Here is a 20,951-nt window from a genome sequence, read left to right as displayed (position 1 = left end):
GCCCCCCACAAATGCATTTGGGACCGATTCTAATCGGTTTGATCGAGACACATGAGCGTACAGCATTATTCTTTAACTAGCAAAATTTACTACCTAAGAGGATGCTCACTACATACTCAAATAATAATTTTTTTGGTGATGCATGTGGGTATCTTTTAAAATATAAATTTATATCTAAAGTTTAATATTGCAATATAAAAGTTTATTTGAAGCTCAAAAACATTTATTTATGATAAAGTCTATAGATTTCCTGAGATTAATTTAGAAATTTGCCCTCACATTAATATGTGGAGATATACATTCCCATCCACATTTGTGCGAAGGATAATGTTAGTTTTCACTATTGAACCTTTGTGATATATAATAAAATTTTAATAAATTAATATTATTAGTAAAAAAAAGAATCTTATTGATCATGTGTATACTAATTAATCAAATTATAATTTAGTACGTTAGGTCTAAGTCAAGGGTCAAAATTTACAAAATATATTATTTAATTGAAGTTTTAATTTCCTATCAAAAAATAATTGAAGTTTCAGTTTAATTGAACAATATGATTGAATGAAACATGCGAATATTCACTCTCCATAAAATTTTTAAAAAATGGATAAGAGGAGTAGAGTTTGAATGGCGCTGACATTATTGTTAGAAGATATTGAAAGGATACATTGCCCATCCCTATATCAAGGAACAAGAGCTCAAAACCTATAAGATAAGATCAAACACACGGTAGCATTCTCCTTATTTCCTCAGTAGTAAGTGTCATCAGCAGGCAGGCAGGAAGCTGGTGCGTAGAAAAAGAGTCCAAAGGATAAAAAGGTAAATTCAAAATGCAAACATCGCACCATCGAAACCAATCAAATCAATCTTCCCCCAGAGACTGAAACCACAGACAAACAACACACTGTTCCGCCCCTCAAAGACACCATCAGGCATCAGGACACACATGTCATAATCGCATTACCCTTTACCCGTTTCAGTAATTTCACCTACCGCATAAACCCTTCCACGCTCTTCACTGCCCTCCATCTTCACGCTCGCTCGCTCCCTCACTCTCTCACTCACTCAACTCTGTTTCAAAGAGAAAATGACTACAAGAATTCCGTCGCACCAGCTCAGCAGCGGTCTGTACGTTTCGGGTCGACCCGAACAGCTCAAAGAGCGCCAACCCACAATGGCTTCACGTGCCGTTCCGTACACCGGCGGTGACGTTAAAAAATCCGGTGAGCTGGGAAAAATGTTCGATATCCAAGTGACTGATCAGGCTAATACTAAACTTCCTTCACGTCCTTCTTCTTCTTCTCAACCCAATAGCGGATCCGTTCGATCCGGCTCAAATTCGGGTCCCGTAAAGAAAACATCTGGACCCTTGCCACTACAACCAACTGGGCTCATCACCTCCGGTCCGATAGGCTCAGGACCACTGAGTAATCGGCGTTCAGGTCAGCTGGACTATTCAGGGTCGGGTTCCGGTTCGGTTAAGGCGGGGTACGGGTCGGCGGTGACTAGTCTGGGGGAAGACGTGAAAGTGGGGTTTAGGGTTTCGAGGGCGGTGGCATGGGTGGTAATGGTGGTGGTGGCGATGGGAGTGATGGTTGGGGCGTTTTTGATGGTGGCGGTTAAGAAGGCGGTGGTTTTGGTGGCTGTGGCTGCGGTGGTGGGCCCGCTTTTCATCGGTATGATTTGGAATTGTGTTTGGGGAAGGAGAGGGTTGTTGGGGTTTGTTAAGAAGTACCCTGATACCGAACTTAGAGGTGCCATTGATGGTCAGTACGTCAAGGTTACTGGGGTAAGTTTTAAATGTTTCTATTTTTTTTAACTGACTTTTGGTTTAAAATTTTAAAGTTTGATTCCCCCCGCCCTACCCCCGACCCCCCTTTTATATTCTCAGGGTTCTAGTTTATTTACATATTTTTCATTTTGTACTTGTGTGTGTTTTTGATATACCAGGAATTGGAGTGTTTCATTTCTAATATTGTAGTGGATTGTGTGATATATACCAGGAACTCATATGTTTTGATAGTATCGGTTAATTAGCCAATGAAGAAGAAATGAAAGATTGACGCATGGGTTATTTTTCAGCTTTAATTTGGACAGCTGGTGGGTCTTGTTCTTGATATTTTTGATGTATGGATTCCTCAGCAGGATAAGTTTACAATGAGAGAATAGTGGTCTCTGAAAATGTATAATCAGACATTAGGAACAACTTTCGCCTTAGAGGTAAACATACTTATTTAAACCTTGAATGGTGCAGAATCACATTAGCAAGTTCATGAGTGGTTGGGTGCTTATTGAAGGTTTTCGATCTGGTGATTGGTGGTGTTGCGGAAGCATAGATATTGATATCAACTTTTGGTGGTTTGTGTTAGCCTGATTTTTTCCATGGATCAAAATTTGCTTCTTGAAGGGTTAAAGGATTTGGTTTGGTGACTTCTAACTTTTGTATAGGAATAAGATTGAGGAATGTTTTTCATGTCTTTAGAATAGTGGTTGAGTCTTAAGCTTCATGACTTCTAAGAGTTTCCTTGAGACACTAGATGTTGCTTATGGGATGTTAACTTTTGAGCAGGGAATAGATCATGCACTGCACTGTAAACTTCAGTCACAAGTGTGCTACTAGAGGTCAGAAATATACGTGCTATTAGTAAACAGGTGCTGGAAAAGATATATTGTGCTCAGTTCCGATTATATAGGTCTGCTAGAGGATAATTTTATCTCAATTCATTCATGAAACCAAACTGCTCATCATTGGGAAAATTAGACCAATGTGATGTAGAACATATGAATTGTTTATGAATTGTTGACTTGCTCATCTTGGATAAATATCCAGTGTATGGTAGCGTAAGATACCTGTTCAATACATTATGAGAGCATTTTCCTACTTTTGTATTCTGAGTCTGAAGATTCAATTTTTCTAGAGTGCCTTACTATTTTTTTTTTTTCTGCTTGTAAATGTTTTCAGATGCAACCTATCATATATGTCTCTTATTGTAGGTTGTCACCTGTGGCAGTATTCCTTTGGAGTCTTCTTACCAGAGGGTACCTAGATGTGTGTATGTTTCTACAGAATTGCATGAATATAAAGGATGCGGTGGAAAGCCTGCAAATCCTAAGCATCGCTGCTTCTCCTGGGGATCTAGACATTTGGAGGTTAGTTTGTTGAATGATATTTGTCAATCTGTTTAATAATGGTTTGAGGATAATGCTTTGTGTATGTGATTCTGTCTAATTTGGTGATACTTGTGAACAGAAATATGTGTCTGATTTCTACATATCAGACTTCCGGTCTGGCTTAAGAGCATTGGTAAAAGCAGGCTATGGAGCTAAGGTTGCTCCATTTGTGAAACCAGCTACTGTAGTTAATATAACCAAGGGAAACAGAGACTTGTCTCCAAGCTTTCTACGCTGGCTTGCTGATCGAAACCTCTCTAGTGATGACCGGATAATGCGCCTCAAAGAAGGGTTTGCCCCCCTATTCTCTGTTTTGTGCCCTTATTAATGCCTTGTATTCATCAGCGACATGTTGGGGATAAACTAATGAAATGGATTCCTTCAACTTTTTGCACCAACGTTTTTCTTATTTTACTTTTATGCTTCTTATGGGATTGTGTTGTATCTCAGCTATATCAAAGAAGGGAGCACCGTAAGTGTGATGGGGGTTGTCCGACGCCATGATAATGTTCTTATGATCGTTCCATCAACGGAGCCTGTCTCAACAGGCTGTCAGTGGAGCCGCTGCCTCCTCCCGACTTATGTTGAAGGTCTGATTTTGACCTGTGAGGATAATCAGGATGGTGATGTAGTTCCTGTGTAAATATCTTGCATATCATCTTGATTTTGTTTATACCACTACAAAACTATGGCTCTTAACTGTATGTAAAAATTAAAATGCCTAGAAGATGGAGAAAGAAAGACTGAGGATCATGTATTAATCACCGGACAGTTAATATGTTGTGTAGAGATTAAAAAAATGAGCACCACAGATAGAAGCTAGAAGGCATTATTGCATGGTGAAGACGATGCACCTCTGGTTTTGCCTGATTTTATGTACATAAGGTCCACAGACACATACTCTGAAGGGCCCAGAAATGCCTTCTTCAGATACAATCAATTCTAGCATGTAAAGTAAATTATCTGTATTTCAGTTAGTATGCGTCTTCCACTTGATTATGTCAGTTACTTGTAAGGAACTTTTGGATATTCATACCAAAGCATGGCATTTTGATTGATGAAAATTACTCTGCTAATTTAGCTACTCATCCCTTTCGCGACTAAGAGACGTTCAAACTCTGTAATGTTGCCACGACATCTGCATTGTTCAGATTATCTATGTGAAAAAAAAAAATTCCATTTGAAAGAAAGCAGTTATGCATTTATTGGTTTGGTTTAAAAGCACATCCCCATTCAAGGGTCATCAAAGGCATTCGACCATGTCAGGAATAAGCTATTTGTGCAAGTAAAATTGGAAAAACACAAAAGGAGAGAGAAAAGCAAGCTACAGTCGGGAGGGCATTCCTCCAGCTACCACCAGAGTTTCTCCAGTAATGTAAGAAGCATCATCAGATGCCAGAAAAGCAGCAGCGGCAGCCATATCTCTTGTGGTACCAAGTCTATTGAGCAAAGTGTTCTGCTCAATTGTCTGTCTCTGCAATGGAGGCCAACCCACGTTCAGTTTACAGCAAGGGTCAGTGAGCTAGGTGGTGAAAGCTTAAGGCTAGAAACGCTACTTACAACGCCATCATTACTTGTGATGTACTCAGCAAAGTGTGTTGGTACAAAACCAGGAGCAACACAATTGACACGAGTATCTGGAGCCATTTCAGCTGCAAGAGCCTAAAGGAATGAAGGAAGATTAAGAGAAAGACTAAGAAAATAGTATTTTGGGTTTATAGAGTTTTCTTAAAGAAACAAACTAATATAAAACCTGGGAACCAAATACCTACCTTGGTCAAACCTAACAAAGCCGTCTTAGTGACTCCATACATGGCCATAGATGACTGTGGCTGATAGCCAGCTATAGAGGAAATCAAAACAACTGAAGAACCCTTCTGCAAGTGAGGAGCAGCATCCTGCAGAACATACAGAAGTACATAACCCTATTATAAAGAGCTTAAACCGTGACAATAACTGTACATTTAAGTAAAGCAGAAATCCACAAAAAATTACGTTTTCCATCGGACTGCTATGGAAAACACATGGAGATGAAGCCATAGACTATGTAATGGTGAGTATCTACAATGCAGTGTCCATGCTATGGCAACATTTCATTTTGTGTTTCCTGCAGGAATCTTAAGAGAAAGCAATTACCTGTAGAAGAAGTATACTGGATTTAACATTGATATCCCATAACTTGACGAGAACTGATTCTTTGGTTTGCAGGATGGAATCAACAGAGGGATTGGCAGCAGCATTTGAAACAACCACATCTATTTTTCCAAATTTCTGAAACAGACCACTCAGCAAAACAACATGAAACCGAAATTGGGAAAATAACTCAAATTCCACATATCTAGTGTATCTTTGGGATGGGATTACTGAAACAAATCCACAGATTGTTGAGATAGAAACAAACAATAGTTCACCAAAATCAACAGAGCGCTGTTAACTATAGTTGACAAAATTTCTTTCAACTACTGATCATTTTTTAATTTTAATTTTCCATTTAATCAGGTAGTTTGTGTGATAATAAAAAAGGTACAACTAAATTCCTCACCTCAATAGTTTGGTTTATGAGATACTTTCTCTGTTGTCCATTTGACACATGACAAACAACTCCAATAACTTCGATTCCTCGAGCTTTGAGTTTGACAACTGCTTCATCCACATTTTTCTGCAACGATTTTACCAGTCACAATCACATTTCTCTTCAAATTAGAACAATTTAAGTCAAAATCCTACCATATAAAGCCCAATTTATTAAAAAGATTTGAGTTTAATCTGATCAAAGTCAAAATCGAATTCGGGCAAAATTGAAAATGTTTGAAGAGACCTGCTTTCGTGAAGAGACAACCACGGAGGCGCCTTCCAAGCCGAGCCGCTCAGCGATGCCGAAGCCAATGCCCTGAGTCGAAGCCGTTACGATCGCCACCTTCCCTTGGAATCTTTTTGCCATCTTCATCTTCTCCATTAGGTTCGGCTTGCTTTCTTGCAGGTTAGTTGAACAATGAACGTTGTAAATGGCAACCGTCGGATATATAAATCATCTTTTTCTTTTAGATATTCACATCATTATTATTAATAAAATAGTGGCCGGTGGGATTTTTTTTTTTTTTTTGGGGGAAAGTGAAATTAATACCACGATATTTTTCACTAATCCACACATAATAGTAATAATTTTATTAAAAAAAAAGTTTGGTTTTATTTTATTTTTGCCATCGAAGGGGCAATTTCGCAAGTGGAATAAATTCAAATCAAATTTGTTTATATTCAATTTCAACTAGAAAAGATCGAGGGAATCCGCAACACTTGCAGGTCAGGTCTCTTTCTCTTACATATTGCTTCTCTCATGGCTGTAAACAAACTGAGACTAATAAAAAGGAGAGTCTTTCTCACATGGGCGGAAGCAAAAACGTTCACTGTAATTGGAAAAACAGCTTCCTTCGTCGTTTCCTTTCCTCATCAGAAACGAATGGATTCAAAAATATCAAAAATATCAAAAATCCCTTCAAACCTTTCTACGTATGACATCTTTTGTTTATCTGCCTACGAAACTTCAATATTTATGATTCTTTTTTTACTAAATCTAGTGAAATATATTTTCATAATTTTTTTTTCTTTAAAACTTCATTATTTTATATATTTTGCTATTTACAATTAAAAAAGATTTATCTGAACATTCATCATGATAGTTTCTGTCATGGCCCGTATGACCATGGAAAAGAATCCATTTGAAAAAAAAAGCACATGTGCATTGGCTGATTTTGTTTAAAAGTAAATCCCATCTAAAACATTCATCAGGGATTCAAATAGAATCATTCACAGATATTGTGGTTGAAAATTTTTGAAAAATAAATAGAAGAGCTAGAGTCGAGAGGCCATTCCTCCGGCCACCACCAATGTTTCTCCGGTGATGTAAGAGGCATCATCAGATGCCAAGAAGGCAATAGCAGCAGCCATGTTTCCAGTGGTACCGAGCCTATTGAGCAAAGTCTTCCCCTCCAAGGCCTTTCTCTGCAACACAGGACAACCAAATTTAAGCTCTTTTTGGTGTTAAGGTGCTGAGACCTTTAAGCTACATCTAAAAAAAATGTAGTTATAAATAAAAATTGACTATTGATTTTAAACAACAATTAAAGATGTTATAGGTTATTATCATAGAAGAGCGAGATCAAATTAACTTAACTTTAAGTTAACTTTTAAACCACAACCATCCAACCATAATAGCAAACACAACCTTATTTTATTGCCAATTAAGTCATCACTTGAGCAATGGGGTGGAAACTTATGGCTAAAAAGATACTTACAACAGCATCATTGCCTAGAAGGGCCTGAGCAAAGTGTGTCGGCACAAAACCAGGAGCAACACAATTCACACGAGTATCTGGGGCCATCTCAGCCGCGAGGGCCTACTTGAAGATCGTAGAGGTTAAACATTAGTTAAAGAAAACACCATTTGGGGTGTTCTTTAATCATTAAGTAAAAGATGTTAAACCGGGGAACCAACTTAACACCTACCTTAGTCAAACCTAACAGGGCTGTCTTAGTCACTCCATACATAGCCATGGCTGACGGTGGTTGATAACCAGCTATGGAGGAAATGAAAACGACTGAAGAACCCTTCTGCATGTGAGGTGCAGCATCCTGCAGAAATTAAGAAAGCCGAAAACAAACCTGAAGATTTTGGGAAGTGCGCTAATTTAAGTGATCAGTAATAAAGGTTACTTCGGCTGCACTTGGTGTGGATTACCACTGGGAAATCTATGGTAACACGGCCATGGAAAACTTTTGTGCTAATTATCTACAGCACAATGCAATATTCCAGCTTGAATCTTTAAGAAAAGGGCGGATTACTCTCTTCTGAAATAATGATTTTAAAAATACCCCCAATTACTGTAAACTTCAATTTACCTTGTTTCTGTTCAAAGGACAAGGGGGAAAATGGAGGGAAATTGATGATTTTTTTTTCTTTTAATAAAAATGAGGGATAACTTAAGATTTTTCATAATAATTTAGAATATTTTGAAGATTGTCATTTCCTGGGGGGTAATCGTAGGAAAACAATATAGTTACCTGCATAAGAAGTATACTGGATTTGACATTGATTTCCCATAACTTGTCCAGTACAGATTCTTTGGTTTTCAGAAGATCAGCAGCAGAGGGATTGACAGCAGCATTTAAAACAAACACATCTATTCTTCCATATTTCTGAAAAACAGTTCACCAAGATTTAATAAAAAACCCATGTTAGCGATTATACAATTTGCTATACCAGTACTAGTAAAAATAACTGAAATAAGAGGTTAACAAGCAAAACAACCAAGCCCTATTCTCAAAACACGAGTTAAAAAATTCAACAGGGTGATTAGTCAATGATAACTGAACATATTTCTTTCAATTACTTGTCTTTAACTTCATCTTCCGATTAAAGAATAAAACTCAATTCCTTACCTCAACAGTTTTGTCTATGAGATTCTTCCTATGTTGTTCGTTTGATACATGACAAATAATTCCAATAACCTCGATTCCTAGAGCTTTGAGTTTCTCAACTGCTTTGTCCACATTTTTCTGCAACAATTAAAGCAAAAGCCCCCTAAAATTAGCAAATTTCAATTGAAAAAAAAAAAAAAAATTCATCAACTACCCACACACACACACACACTTAGAGCAGTTAGTCATTTTAATCCCCTCGCTCAAGGCTGAATTAACAAAATTACAGACCTGCTTTCTAGAGGAGATAACAACAGAGGCGCCTTCCAAACCGAGTCTTTCAGCGACGCCTAAGCCAATGCCTTGAGTCGAAGCCGTCACGACCGCAACCTTCCCTTGGAATCTTTTTGCCATGTTCACCTTCTCCATTTGGATAAGCCAATGAATTACTGTTTTTGGTGATGAGGGTTTTCAGTTCTGAATAACCCTTAGATCAGCAACAGAAAACGTGAGTACAAACTTCATCTACGACAGCTGGCCGACCAAGGTCGGAGCATTAGTGTCTGTCGCTCTGTCTACGTCGATCTATTTTTTTTTGACAGCACCTCAATACTTCAACATATTTTTGCGTGCGCCCAGCTGCTTTACCAGTTATCATTCCACACCCACTGACCCCCCATCGGTTTTTTTTTTTGGGGGGGGGGGGGGGGGGTGAATTTTACGATTCTGGCACTTAGTTACATGGCAAAAAGATGAATTTACCCATACACTGAATGGACGTACGATATATTAAGTGAGATGGAAAATCGTTCATATGGATGATGTTAATTACAAACTCTGGAGACATGATGAATTTAAAAATCTTACTTTTATATAAGCAAGTGTTCGATGTTAGTAATAAGCCAAAACAACTCATTACGAGTATTGTCTTGATTCAGAACCAACTTAACCACTCGTAGAGTATCCAACTCGACGGATACTAAAACGTAAGAGTTAAGACTATAGCCTCCCCAAAATCAATATCATCTGTATAAACCCCCTGACAAACACCTTATATCATCAAGTCACTCCTCATGATTAGGCACCTCTACCCCCCCGTAGCCTACAACGGATTTTCTCAAGTGCTTTTATTTAGTTTTGAATTCAAAATACTAATTTAAAGTAGTTTTAATTAATGATGATGAAAATATAACTTACTTTTCATCATATTATTTACAGGCAACAGGGACTAGTAAGTATCTTTTTATTAGTAAAACACAATATATATATTTTTTTGTTGAAATTAAAAAACGATTTTTCTAAAAAAAATTAGGAACACTGCCCCACCGGACCCCGTATGGCTCCGCATTCACAAAGATTTTTTCGTTCTTCGTTTGATCTAATACCACTGACTTATATTTGGCTAAATATGACAAGCTGAAAGATATATGTTAGAACGTGCAATTGACAGATTGTGAGATTCTACCGCTCCAAAGGTTTCTCAAGGCAAACCAAATGCGAAATCCACACATGAAATAATTAGTTGGAACAAACACACATGAAATCCAGTCAGATCAAAGGCCAAAAGATAAGCATGTTGAAAATCTAACATATATTACAATGAAAACAGAGTGTATAATACATGCATATAACATTGCCACTCTCCTCAACCTCTACAGCACCAGAGACGCGAAATCCACTCTCACATGCATACACTACCTGCAAATGATCTCAAAATGAGCTTACAACAGCTCATCCTCTTGTTATCAGTGCAGGCGGTGGGTGAGTATTCAGCCAATTAGCGCCAAAGATACTCATAAACCTTCGTTTCCCTCCCAAAATCCCTACTTTTTACTCATGTTGGTACAAGGGGTTTCTTTTACTTTATTTTTTAATTTTTTAATTTTCTTACAAGTTGAACAGTGCTGTGCTGGAATTTCAGCTTCTAATGTCATGGCAATTGGCAATCGTTTCTTCAAGGAAAATATTATTAGTATTTTGAATTTTTTTTCGAAACGCCTGCTTTAAATCACATTTTTGCACTTGGACACTCAAAAAGTAGCGATTTGGGTGTTTGATGGTATTTGTCAAAATAACAGGTGTGCAGTCAAATATGCTCTAAATATTTGGACCTGTCCAAAAACAACCCTTTTTTATTAATATATATATATTCGACTTTATTTAAAATTAATTTGACGATATTGTTCTGCTTACTATGACAGCGGGTTAATTACGTCCTGTCCCTAAATGTTTTAACATATTCCACCACACGCCCAAATATTTTAACAATACTCAATTCACACCTAAATTCGTTAATTTGACCGTTTATTCTAACGGTCAAAGGACAAATTTATAAGTTCATATCTTAAATATTATTTGATGATGATAAATTAAATTTATTTGATAAATTAATTGATAAAATTATTATTATTTACCTTTAATTAAGAATTTTTAATGTAAATATTAATTATTAGATTAACATTTTATCTTATTTAATTCTTTTCTAATTCAAGATAAGGGGTATTTCAGACATTTCATTAACTTTCAAATAGCTCCGTTAAAAACAACAGTCAAATTAACAGAATTAGGTGCACGGTAGAAAATGTCAAAAAGTTTGGGTGCGCGGTAGAAAATGTCAAAAGATTTGGGGGTTGGGTGGAAATAACCCTATGACAGCAGATAAACTGAAGCGTATACCGTGAACGGAATCCTCGATTCTTTCAAGAATCTACAATGCTTTGTCGTCCTTTGCCTCATCGAATCACCTGACCAACATGCTCACTTGAAAAATTTCTCAGACAAAAACAAACTGCCGGCCAAGAATGGCATTCACACTTTTACCTGATTGAAATATTAGGACAACCTAAGCTCATAGCATCTTTTAAAAGGAAAAAGAAAGAAAAGACAAAATCACGGCATACAAATATATATATGCTCAAAATAATAAGAAGCCAAATGCATTAGGGCATTGAAAATACATTCACTTCAGTATCCTTCTTCAGGTTTCGCTCAACATTCACTGGGTTTTGGGAGGATTCTATTCATAGGGGTTTCTGAAGTTCTTCAATAACTCTGGGATTTCATAAGCAAGCATGTCGTCAACAACCTGAATCATCTTTGGTTTCAGTTTTTCAAATTTGTCAATGTTGTAACTGTTTAAGACCTCACGGAAGTGCTCCACATTTGGGAAATCTCCTCCTGGTAGATGGAATTCCCTTTGAACCTGTTTTGTTGCCGTTTTAGTACGTAGGCAAGAAAAAGATAAAAAGAGAGGAAAGAAGAGAGGGATGTAGAAACCTTTGCAAATTCGTCTTCAAGATTATCAATTAGGCGTTGTTGAGCCTTAGCTTTTCCCATCATGGTTGGCATCTCCTTCTTGAGATGGCTGATAATATATGCATGGATTTTAGCAGCCCTAGCTCGCTTCACAAATTCATTGATCTACATTATGCAAACATTGTTAAAACTATTAAAACAATGTAAAATATTTAGCAAATACAGATTTTCATGCAATGTGTGGACAAAATACTAGAGTAAATAAAATATGAAATGTGAACACACTTGTCGATCACAGGCTTTCTTTGGAATATCAATCAAATCCATTAGGAGGTCATCTTGTTCTTTCTCGAAAAGCTCTTGCCCTATTGGACCAACAACCTCTCCATTAATAGGTTTGTCATTAAAAGAGCTGCCAAGCAAAGAAGGGAAGCGATAGTTTAGTAGATAGCAGTACCTATTGGTCATTTGAACACCAACTGCTCAAACAAATCATTGTTCTGGAAGTTCTTTGACAAATATCACAAGCTAATGCAAAATCAGAAAACTAGACAAATTGTGGTACCAAAAAAATAAACACAAGGAATACAGAATTATTTATGCCCCTCTCCACCATGACAAAGCAAATTATAAGAATAGAACAAAGAATAGCAGATCTGTAAAAATAATAACAATAATAAATGTGAAAAATGTACCCACCCAATATAAACGCGTACAACCTCAGGAGTGTTCAGGACCTTTCCAAGAGACCACATCAGTGCTCCATAAACTCTCATCAGCTTAAACATAGCATTGATGTGTCAGTCAACTACAATAAATGCTCAAATTCTGCAATTAAGATGATTATAACCAGAGTGATGAAATAGCTTACTTGTTGAGTATCAACTTGGTCAGCTTTATTAAGAACAACACGTATCTTGTCATCATTACCCCGTAAAGATGCAATGACACGCTTGAATTCATCGCTGATGTCGAGTTTATGAGGATCAAACAAAAGAAGAATGAGATCACATTTTGCTGCAAACCATGATATAACACCAGTGAAATCATAAGTCCGTTGTGTTCGCTGTTTTTCGCCTGATAGAACCCCAGGAGTGTCCACAAATGTAACTTGATCTAGTAGCTGCAAGTGTAGCAATGAAGTCGATGAGAAAAATAAGTGAACACATAGATGGATAGATAACAATTAAAATAAGACAACTTTTTAACTCACTGGATGTGACATTTGAGAACACTCGAATTTTGATAAAAATGCCCCTCCAAAAGTTGTCAACCCACTGAATGGCAGATCAGCATGAACAGCAATTGTATTCCCAGGTATGGTTCTTTCATCAGGTCCAGACTGAGTATGAGAATAGAATGGACTATTAGAAAATACCATGAACATAACTAAAATGAAAATGAAACAGGATCAAACAACAGACAATAGACTGCTTAGGTGGCATGCAACTAGATTGTTCATTAAACATGTGAGCAGCAAGTGTTAATTTGAAACAACATTTTTCAATTATCCAGCACATACAACTAATTTGCCATGAGAAATAGGTAGGTCATCAAATGGAAGGATTAGGCATAGTTTATTAGTCAATTCAATGGGAACATGAAGATGGATCTCTATACCATAACAACAACGAATCTATCTGTTGTAGGCTCTGGTCCAATGTGAGCTCCTGCAGATAGAAAAACACGGTAAGGTTTTATAAAAGCTTTTCATCAAGTAGTCATATGCGTATTAAAACAAAGAGAGAAGAAAACACGATATTTTACAAACCTGGATAGTTACATCTCAGCAAATGCTTTATAAATGTTGTTTTTCCAGTTGAATATTGACCCAAAAGCATTACCATAGGTTTAGCATCAAAATCACTATTGGTCTGCAAGAAGAGAAACACAAACCAATCAAATAGTTTAGTGAGGTTTCTGTCTTAAGCCTAGAACATGCTAAAGAAAGCATTACGCATCTCATTTCCCAAATAGCAAACTGTACTTATCTGTTTATCCCATCCGTATCATATAGCTTGATCAAGTCACTTACCAGAAAAGGAGAGACAAAATCATTAAAACGATAGGTAGCTTCCAATGGCTTTAGTTTCTCACTGTACAATCTCTTCAATCCATCAATGATTGATGTAACTGCACTTGGAGGTGTCTGGGAATTAACAGCGAGAAAGGAAAAACTCATCATACAAAAATCAAACTAAACCTCCTTCAGGAAATGAGAAAGAAGGAAATGATCAAAAAGAAAAGGGAAAAAAACTCAAAACAGTCGAGCTTCACTCATGACATAAGAGTTTAAACAAAACTTGCAAAATTTTCTAGTGCGTACAGACAGTGTCATAAATTCTACCTTCTTTACTGATTTTGATGTAAACCATTGAGCAGATGATAAAATTTGTGACTGGACAGAGGCAGACCCTACATCATTACCAACACATCATCTAGTCACAACTAATTCAATAACATCAATTAAACTAATGAAAGATAGAAGAAAAATTACCATTCACAGCAGGCTTGCTATCCATTTTCAAACCTTTATTTTTCTGGAGATAGAAAATCACAGAAACAGTATCAGTTATAACAAAGCACAATACTTTTGAGACTGGCAACTAAACAATTGTCACAAAAAACAAGATGAGGAAGATTCCTTACAGCTACAAAGGTTTCCAAACCTTCCATCGATGGAGGTTCAGTATTCTCCATCAGGCCTGTGATTGGAAACCAAGAGAAGTATAATCCAATGTCATTAGGGAATTAATGCTCAATATCAACCTTCGATTTTCATGATTCACTTTCTTTATCCTAAAAAAGTTTCTTAAAAAATTACATAAAAAGAAAGCCGAATACTAAAAATTCATTTATGATGCCTTCTATTATGTGAATAAGAAAGAGTGGAACTAATAATTTTACAAATCAGATTTTTGAACTTGCCTCCACTTTTAAGTATATCAGAAGTTATTTCACGTCCCGCTTGCGCCAGAGATACAAGCTGTAAGAACTTTGCAAATAAGTTTCACGTAAATTACATAATTAAAAAAAAAAAAACAATCCACAACAACATTCGATCAACAACCTTCATGGCAGTAACAAATTCTGCCAAATCTAAAAATCCTTGTCGCTTTGAATCTGCAAGCGCCCAAATCTTGACAAACATGATACAGAACAACACAATCAGTCCAAAAGTCCATATTATCAAAATATCCATATATTTCTAGCTGATTAGTTCGCTACAAACATATTGCGAACAACATAAAAGCTAACTTATATTAAAGGAAAAACAAAAAATCTGACAAACAATAGCATAAAATTTCTGAACAATGGTATATTTTGAAGTATTGATATGATCTTCGAAAGATAAAATAACCAAGAACAAGCAAAATAAGGAAAAAAAAAAGATTCAATAACAATAATGTTTTGAAATTAAAACCTGCTTGAGTTCTTGCCGAGAAAGTTTTGAAAGACCTAAGAACTTTGTAGCATCGTTTCCAGTGATACGGCCATCTCCATCTATAAACAAAATAATCAATAATATTAATAATTTAAACTTATTCCTAATAAAACTCCGCGTTTCAATGACGACGATGAACCTGAATCAGCGATATCGAACCATTCACGGTAGATCTTTTGGTGCTCTTTTGAGCAGAAGGTAATGGGAGATGGCGCTATCTCCATGTCTTTGGAACTGTAGTAATTGGACTCCTAATCTCTTTTCAAATTCAAAAAGAAATGAATATGGAAGAGAGTATGTGAAGATTTAACTAATAAATTTTTCCTTTTTATAATGAGTTCGGCAGCCGGCTCGCCCAATGCCAATACAGCAGGCTGCTGTGAAACGGCGAAGTTTTGATGCTGCCGCTTTTTTGAAATGTTTCATTTATACTTATCTGATCATCGTAGCATTGACCGATGCCATCACACGGTGATTGTGATTCAAGCAATGAGGTGATCGTGTTCGCTTATTTTCGGAATCACACTGGGGGACCCATCCAGTAATGGTTGACGGAATTGTTGGAAGAGGATACTTAATTACGGTTTCCACACTGAATCTTTACCCTTGTTTGCCCCTTTCATATTTTTTTTCAAATTTTGAGTTTGGAGCGGCATCCCTCCAAAAGCCGTTTATAACTTTAGCTACCACGGAAATTACATTAAGAGACAAAAACATATCTAATTAAATCTATATATTAAGCACAAATAAATTTTATTTTTATTAAAAATTATGTGCAATATTTTATACAAACTACCTACTATTTTTAATAATCTTTAACATTCATGAATCGTACATGCTTTCTATTCACTTTAAACCATACATCACATCTAGATTCTAAAAAAGAATGTTATGGCAAGAGCTTGGTGTTATAGTCCTTTTCAGAATTGCAATATAGAGAACTAATTTAAGTATGTTTAATGGACATGATTTTTTCATTTAAATCCAGAAAAATACGCTGTAATTCAAAACTATTAAGTTGTCTTGAATAACAATGCAGCCGATTGGGATCTAAAAATTTTAAGCTGTAATTCACCAGCATTAAAATTTAAATGGAAAAAGAACAGGGAGAAAATTAAGGGGGAATGGGGGCTAAGCGTGGAAGAGGTTGAAAGATTAAAGAAGAGAAAATAGAAGTTTTTAAAAAACAAAAAAAAACCAAAAAGAAAACTTTTGATATAAGGTTTGAACATTATTAATAATTAATAGAATAAGGATTTATGAGTAATAGTTTTAATTGGAGTTATTTTTGACATTTAAGAATGCGTTGTAGGAAATTTATTATTCTTTAAAATATTTCCACAAGGGATTTTAAGAGGTTTTTGGGATGGTACCAATAGTACTACACTTGTTTGAATTCGAGCGCCATTTTGTGTAAAGCTGTAAGCCAGGCCCATGGCCCACGACATGTCCGTCATCAATCATTTTTCCTTTTTTAATTTGCTCCCACAGTATCGAGTTAATTCAAATCCGATACTTTTTTTTTTATATATATACAAGAAAATCTTACTATATCCACTAAATGACACCTGTAAAAATAGGTGTTATTAGAAGTACTATAATTTCAAAAACTTTTAAATCGAATATTTTAATTTTTGGGATGGGGCAACGGCACCACTCAATTTTTTTCCCCCAGTCGAAGCATTATGAATCATTTTTTACAAATCGTTCTTAAATTTGAAGTACGAATCAACAGACAACTTGGCCTAGCGTAAGACACAGAATTGCAAAAAGTTTTCAATAAACGATTTTTTTCATTTAGATCCTTGAAGAATTGTGAAATAATAAATAAGTGTAAGAAATTATTGAGACGTAACACTTTAATAGTATGTCCTTACGAAACAACGACATCATGCTAACATTACAATAATAAAAATGACTTTACACTCAAATAAATATATCCTAAATACTATAAATCTACTAATTTTTTAACCCATATGAATCATTTTTTTATTGGAAAAAACGAAACAAAAAATAAATGAAATAATTTATTGTTTATAAATAAAAAAAGGGCAAAATTGATATTTTACAAATCAATTTACGAAAATAAAATAAGATGTAAGGTTTTCTAAAACTAACCCAAATGCATTATGTTGTTAACAAAATGCCAAACAGAATCTGCATACTTAAAACAAGTAGTATGCAGGAATAGTTCCCTCTAGTTTTACCAAAGAGAGGAAAAAAAAAAGTTACATATAAATTTAATAAGAATAATATCTGGCGATTGTAGGCAATATTATTGATAAAAAAATGAACAACAAAATTTGGCCTTAGCTAAAGCGACGTCAGGTAGATCACCGATTTCTTCCCCGTGAAAATAGGCAGCAACATATCTGCATAGGGGAAAAATCAAATGCCTAATTTTAAGACACAAGAAGATAGAAAAGAATAACAAAGAGAATAAATGATAATAGAAAACATTAGGCATCTCTTCTGTCATTTACAAACTGAAGAGAGAAAATACAACCATTACACACACACACACACACACACACACAAACATTATGCACAGCCATTACTTGTGGGCATAACGCATACCTTTGATCTAAACCAAGAACCTTCGTTACTTCTCTGACCATCTGAATAATTGCTTGTTTGTTCTGGCACGACTGAGAATTGGGTGGATGCAATTTGTTTCTCCTCCTTCACTTTGTTGAATATTACAGTAAAACCTTCACCTGATGTCGGGTCAGTTTCATCCCAAGCTCCAAATTTGGGTACCGAAGCTGCTCTGTGATACTGCCATCCATTAAATTAAACTCAACAATTAATGTCACATAAAAAGATGTTGACAATTAATGAAAATGCTGAGTATGTCCATAACAAGATATCACAAAATATAAGTTGTCATATATATAAAGGAAAGTTTACATGTTCATCAGATAGATAATTCCCACTTCTCTGTCTAGAGTGACCGGGTGGTAGCGATGGAGTGTAGCTATTACTTCCTTCACCAAGACCATTCTTTTTATCAGATTTTAAACGTCGGGGACTTGGCTGTGGAAGTGAATTATCAGAGACAGAGCTGCTTTTATCACTGCTGAATTCTGACATTGTGCTCTTTCGGCTCCTACTCCTTTGGTGATCAAAAGTGTTTCTCCCTCGAGGGTTATGCCCCATGTCCATTTGTTCTTCAATGTGGCGCTTTTCTGTTGATTTGGACTTATAAGAACCAACATGGCGAGAAGCCCGAACTGGTTGGCAATCACCGTCGGTTCCCCGGCCTAGTATCCCCCTCATCCGCATAAAGGCCTCTGGATTCTCCTCCGGATCATTTGGGTTCATTCTCACTCCGGCTTTCTCTTTGCGTGCATTCTCAAAGAAGGTTGTGTAAGGTATATTATCATTATCCCAGTCGCCGAATTTTGGGACACGGGAGTTCTTCTGCAGCCGAATCAATGCATATGGTTCCTTATTAATAATGATGAGTTATCAAATACAAAACCCTAAGAACTCAGAAGAGACTTGATTGGAATAAAAAGGAACTGGGTGCTATAAAAAACCAGCACGTAAGCCACACGACAACGTTATGTGTGTTAGACATGTCCTTAAAGATCATGCTTATTCTCACAGGACAATTGAATCTACTGAAAAAAAAAAATTAAGAGCCATATCTATCGCGTGGATTAGCTAAATAGCAATGTCACAAAAATTACAAGCCAACAATCCCAAATTAAAAGAAGTTAAAATTAGAACACTTACAGCCATTAACGAGGGAGATTCAAGATGTACTTGTTCCACTCAACAACAGTGGGAGAAAATCCTTGACGAAGGAAATCAAATCTAATAACCAAGGTTTATTCGGACCATTTTGGAGGTTCATGACTTTGACCCAACGGAAACTCCAAGGACTTGGGCTTGCCATTCTGACAATATTTCGATGATTACGAGGTCGCGGCAGTGACTTCCTTGTTCCGTAGTCTCCATTTGGAGACACCCATTATGGACAATCTCATGATTTGGCATGAATAAGGCACTTTGTCTTCATCTCTAAGACATTATCTTGCTTGTCCTACTCTTCATATTCCCCGACCCAAACCATGATCATGATCTTCCGTCCATGCGTTAATAAGTAAAGAATAAAAATAAGTCGTCCATGCATTAAAAATAAAGTTATGTTGTCCGCAAGTCTTCTATTCATCTTTAGGAATAGTTGGGCTTGGTTTTGAGTTATTTTAAAAAAAAATGTTAAAGTGTAGAAAAAGATAAGAGAAAAATTAGAAAAATAAAAAAGAAAAGAATAGAGAGGGAGTGGGTAGGTAAAAAATGAGGATAAATTTTTCTTATTTTTTCTTACACCAAACACCACTCTTATTTTTATATTATAATAAAATTATTTATGATTATTTTTCTCATTTGTGTTAAGATTTGGCTAAACAGTATAGTTCAATTCAAAAAAAAAAAAAAAAGCTACGACAAATAGAAAATAATATGATCAAAAGCATTCAGGGTTAAGACAGAATAACAATCCCAGTCCCCGAATCACCACATATCAGACAAGTGAAAAATCAACTTCAGTACCAATTAAAAGAGCACAAAAAATCAAAAACTCATCTTCAGTCCTTCAATTCTGCGAACAAGAAGCAAGAAGCAACTCTGCGATGGGCTAATGGAGACGGCAACGGCAATGGCATAACTTTGCAGCGTGACAGGCTACGAGAATGAGTGAACGACAATGATAGCACAATCTCCGCAACACGGCAAGGAGTTGCTAATGGCCGACGATACGGCTGTCAGACAAACGGTGGAAGTGAAAGGGAAGATAACGGAAGTTGGAGGGCTGTGGTGTGTGAGATAGAATATACATATCTAATATATAAAGTAAAGAACCAATCGGTTCTTCGGTTTGGTTTGGTTTTGAGTTTGTTAAGATAATAGAATTAGTTAAGATGGTTTAGTTAGTTAAGCTTAGTTAATTTGATTAAGCAAGTTTGTTATGACTGCTGGCTTGGCAGCTGAGCTGGAGGAAGGTTGTTATGCTGTTAGCTCAAACACAAGCAGCATGTAGAAGATTCGAGATACATGTATAAATACATTCTTGTAAACCGTTCGAATTAATTCAATGATTCAGATTCATTTTCTCTTGTCATTTTCCTTCTGTTTCTCTCTGTAATTTTCTTAGAAACCAAACAAATACTTTACAATTTAACAGAGTTGAACTGAATATGAAACAATTGATTCTCACGTTTTTGAACCATTTACTTTTCTGTCCATTGAACTAAAGTAAACCGAATCTGATAATTTTAATTCAACTCAATTCGAAAAAAAACTGAACCGAATATCCACTGTACTGCCCAACTAACCCACCAAGTGGTTTCGCCATTGGCGGTGCTATTTCGGCTCCTACTTCTTTTCTCACGCTCATTTCTTAACTATCAATAACATGCATGACATTTGCTTTTGTTGGGGGGGGGGGGGGGGGGGGGGGGGGGGGGGGGGGGGTTTCAAATCAGAAAAGGATTTATTGAATAAATTCATAAAAAGTTTTGATTCATTTTCTTAAACAAACAAAGAATAAATAAATAATTCAAACTCCAAAGTTTTCTGGCAATTACAATCTTATTATTTTAAAAAAAATTAATTAACTGCCAAGAAAAATTGCATCAAGCATTTGTTTATTATTGCT

At 36.1% G+C, this 20,951-nt stretch overlaps 5 protein-coding genes across 6 annotated transcripts; 1 reads left to right on the top strand and 4 right to left on the bottom strand.

The window, feature by feature from the left end:
• Positions 1-897: 897 nt before the first annotated feature.
• On the top strand, positions 898-4,259 carry LOC102608853 (hypothetical protein). The gene is made up of 4 exons (XM_006467293.3): positions 898-1,789; positions 2,995-3,150; positions 3,251-3,462; positions 3,622-4,259. Exons 1-4 carry the CDS (start codon positions 1,088-1,090, stop codon positions 3,812-3,814), a joined length of 1,263 nt encoding a protein of 420 aa, XP_006467356.2. The 5' UTR covers positions 898-1,087; the 3' UTR covers positions 3,815-4,259.
• Positions 4,260-4,350: 91 nt separating this feature from the next.
• LOC102609143 (tropinone reductase-like 3) lies at positions 4,351-6,773 on the bottom strand. Its single transcript, XM_006467294.4, has 6 exons — positions 5,990-6,773; positions 5,714-5,830; positions 5,308-5,442; positions 4,944-5,069; positions 4,732-4,833; positions 4,351-4,645 (listed from the first exon to the last, which is right to left on the bottom strand). The coding sequence occupies exons 1-6, from the start codon at positions 6,125-6,127 to the stop codon at positions 4,496-4,498; spliced, it is 768 nt and encodes a 255-aa protein (XP_006467357.2). The 5' UTR covers positions 6,128-6,773; the 3' UTR covers positions 4,351-4,495.
• Positions 6,774-6,877: 104 nt separating this feature from the next.
• LOC102609432 (short-chain dehydrogenase/reductase SDRA) lies at positions 6,878-9,252 on the bottom strand. Its single transcript, XM_006467295.4, has 6 exons — positions 8,878-9,252; positions 8,608-8,724; positions 8,230-8,364; positions 7,675-7,800; positions 7,464-7,565; positions 6,878-7,170 (listed from the first exon to the last, which is right to left on the bottom strand). The coding sequence occupies exons 1-6, from the start codon at positions 9,013-9,015 to the stop codon at positions 7,021-7,023; spliced, it is 768 nt and encodes a 255-aa protein (XP_006467358.2). The 5' UTR covers positions 9,016-9,252; the 3' UTR covers positions 6,878-7,020.
• Positions 9,253-11,464: 2,212 nt separating this feature from the next.
• Positions 11,465-15,672, bottom strand: LOC102610333 (EH domain-containing protein 1-like). Of its 2 annotated transcripts, none has more exons than XM_006467298.4 (16): positions 15,426-15,672; positions 15,266-15,345; positions 14,912-14,980; positions 14,770-14,827; positions 14,491-14,546; positions 14,339-14,381; positions 14,189-14,256; positions 13,877-13,990; positions 13,613-13,715; positions 13,462-13,511; positions 13,055-13,183; positions 12,713-12,964; positions 12,541-12,620; positions 12,127-12,253; positions 11,863-12,006; positions 11,465-11,788 (listed from the first exon to the last, which is right to left on the bottom strand). In XM_006467298.4, the coding sequence occupies exons 1-16, from the start codon at positions 15,508-15,510 to the stop codon at positions 11,603-11,605; spliced, it is 1,644 nt and encodes a 547-aa protein (XP_006467361.2). In that variant the 5' UTR covers positions 15,511-15,672; the 3' UTR covers positions 11,465-11,602. The 2 variants fall into 2 exon arrangements, with proteins under 2 accessions (XP_006467361.2, XP_052287829.1); XM_052431869.1 differs by having other exon boundaries at positions 15,446-15,664.
• A 1,737-nt stretch (positions 15,673-17,409) lies between these two features.
• Positions 17,410-19,955, bottom strand: LOC107175443 (RPM1-interacting protein 4-like). The gene is made up of 4 exons (XM_025094823.2): positions 19,028-19,955; positions 18,197-18,709; positions 17,864-18,064; positions 17,410-17,658 (listed from the first exon to the last, which is right to left on the bottom strand). The coding sequence occupies exons 1-4, from the start codon at positions 19,031-19,033 to the stop codon at positions 17,620-17,622; spliced, it is 759 nt and encodes a 252-aa protein (XP_024950591.1). The 5' UTR covers positions 19,034-19,955; the 3' UTR covers positions 17,410-17,619.
• Positions 19,956-20,951: the final 996 nt, after the last annotated feature.

Source organism: Citrus sinensis, chromosome 2 (assembly GCF_022201045.2).
Source record: "Citrus sinensis cultivar Valencia sweet orange chromosome 2, DVS_A1.0, whole genome shotgun sequence".
Taxonomy (NCBI): domain Eukaryota; kingdom Viridiplantae; phylum Streptophyta; class Magnoliopsida; order Sapindales; family Rutaceae; genus Citrus; species Citrus sinensis.
The sequence above is the reverse complement of the archived record's forward strand: the minus strand, read 5'-3'. Positions and strand labels throughout refer to the sequence as shown.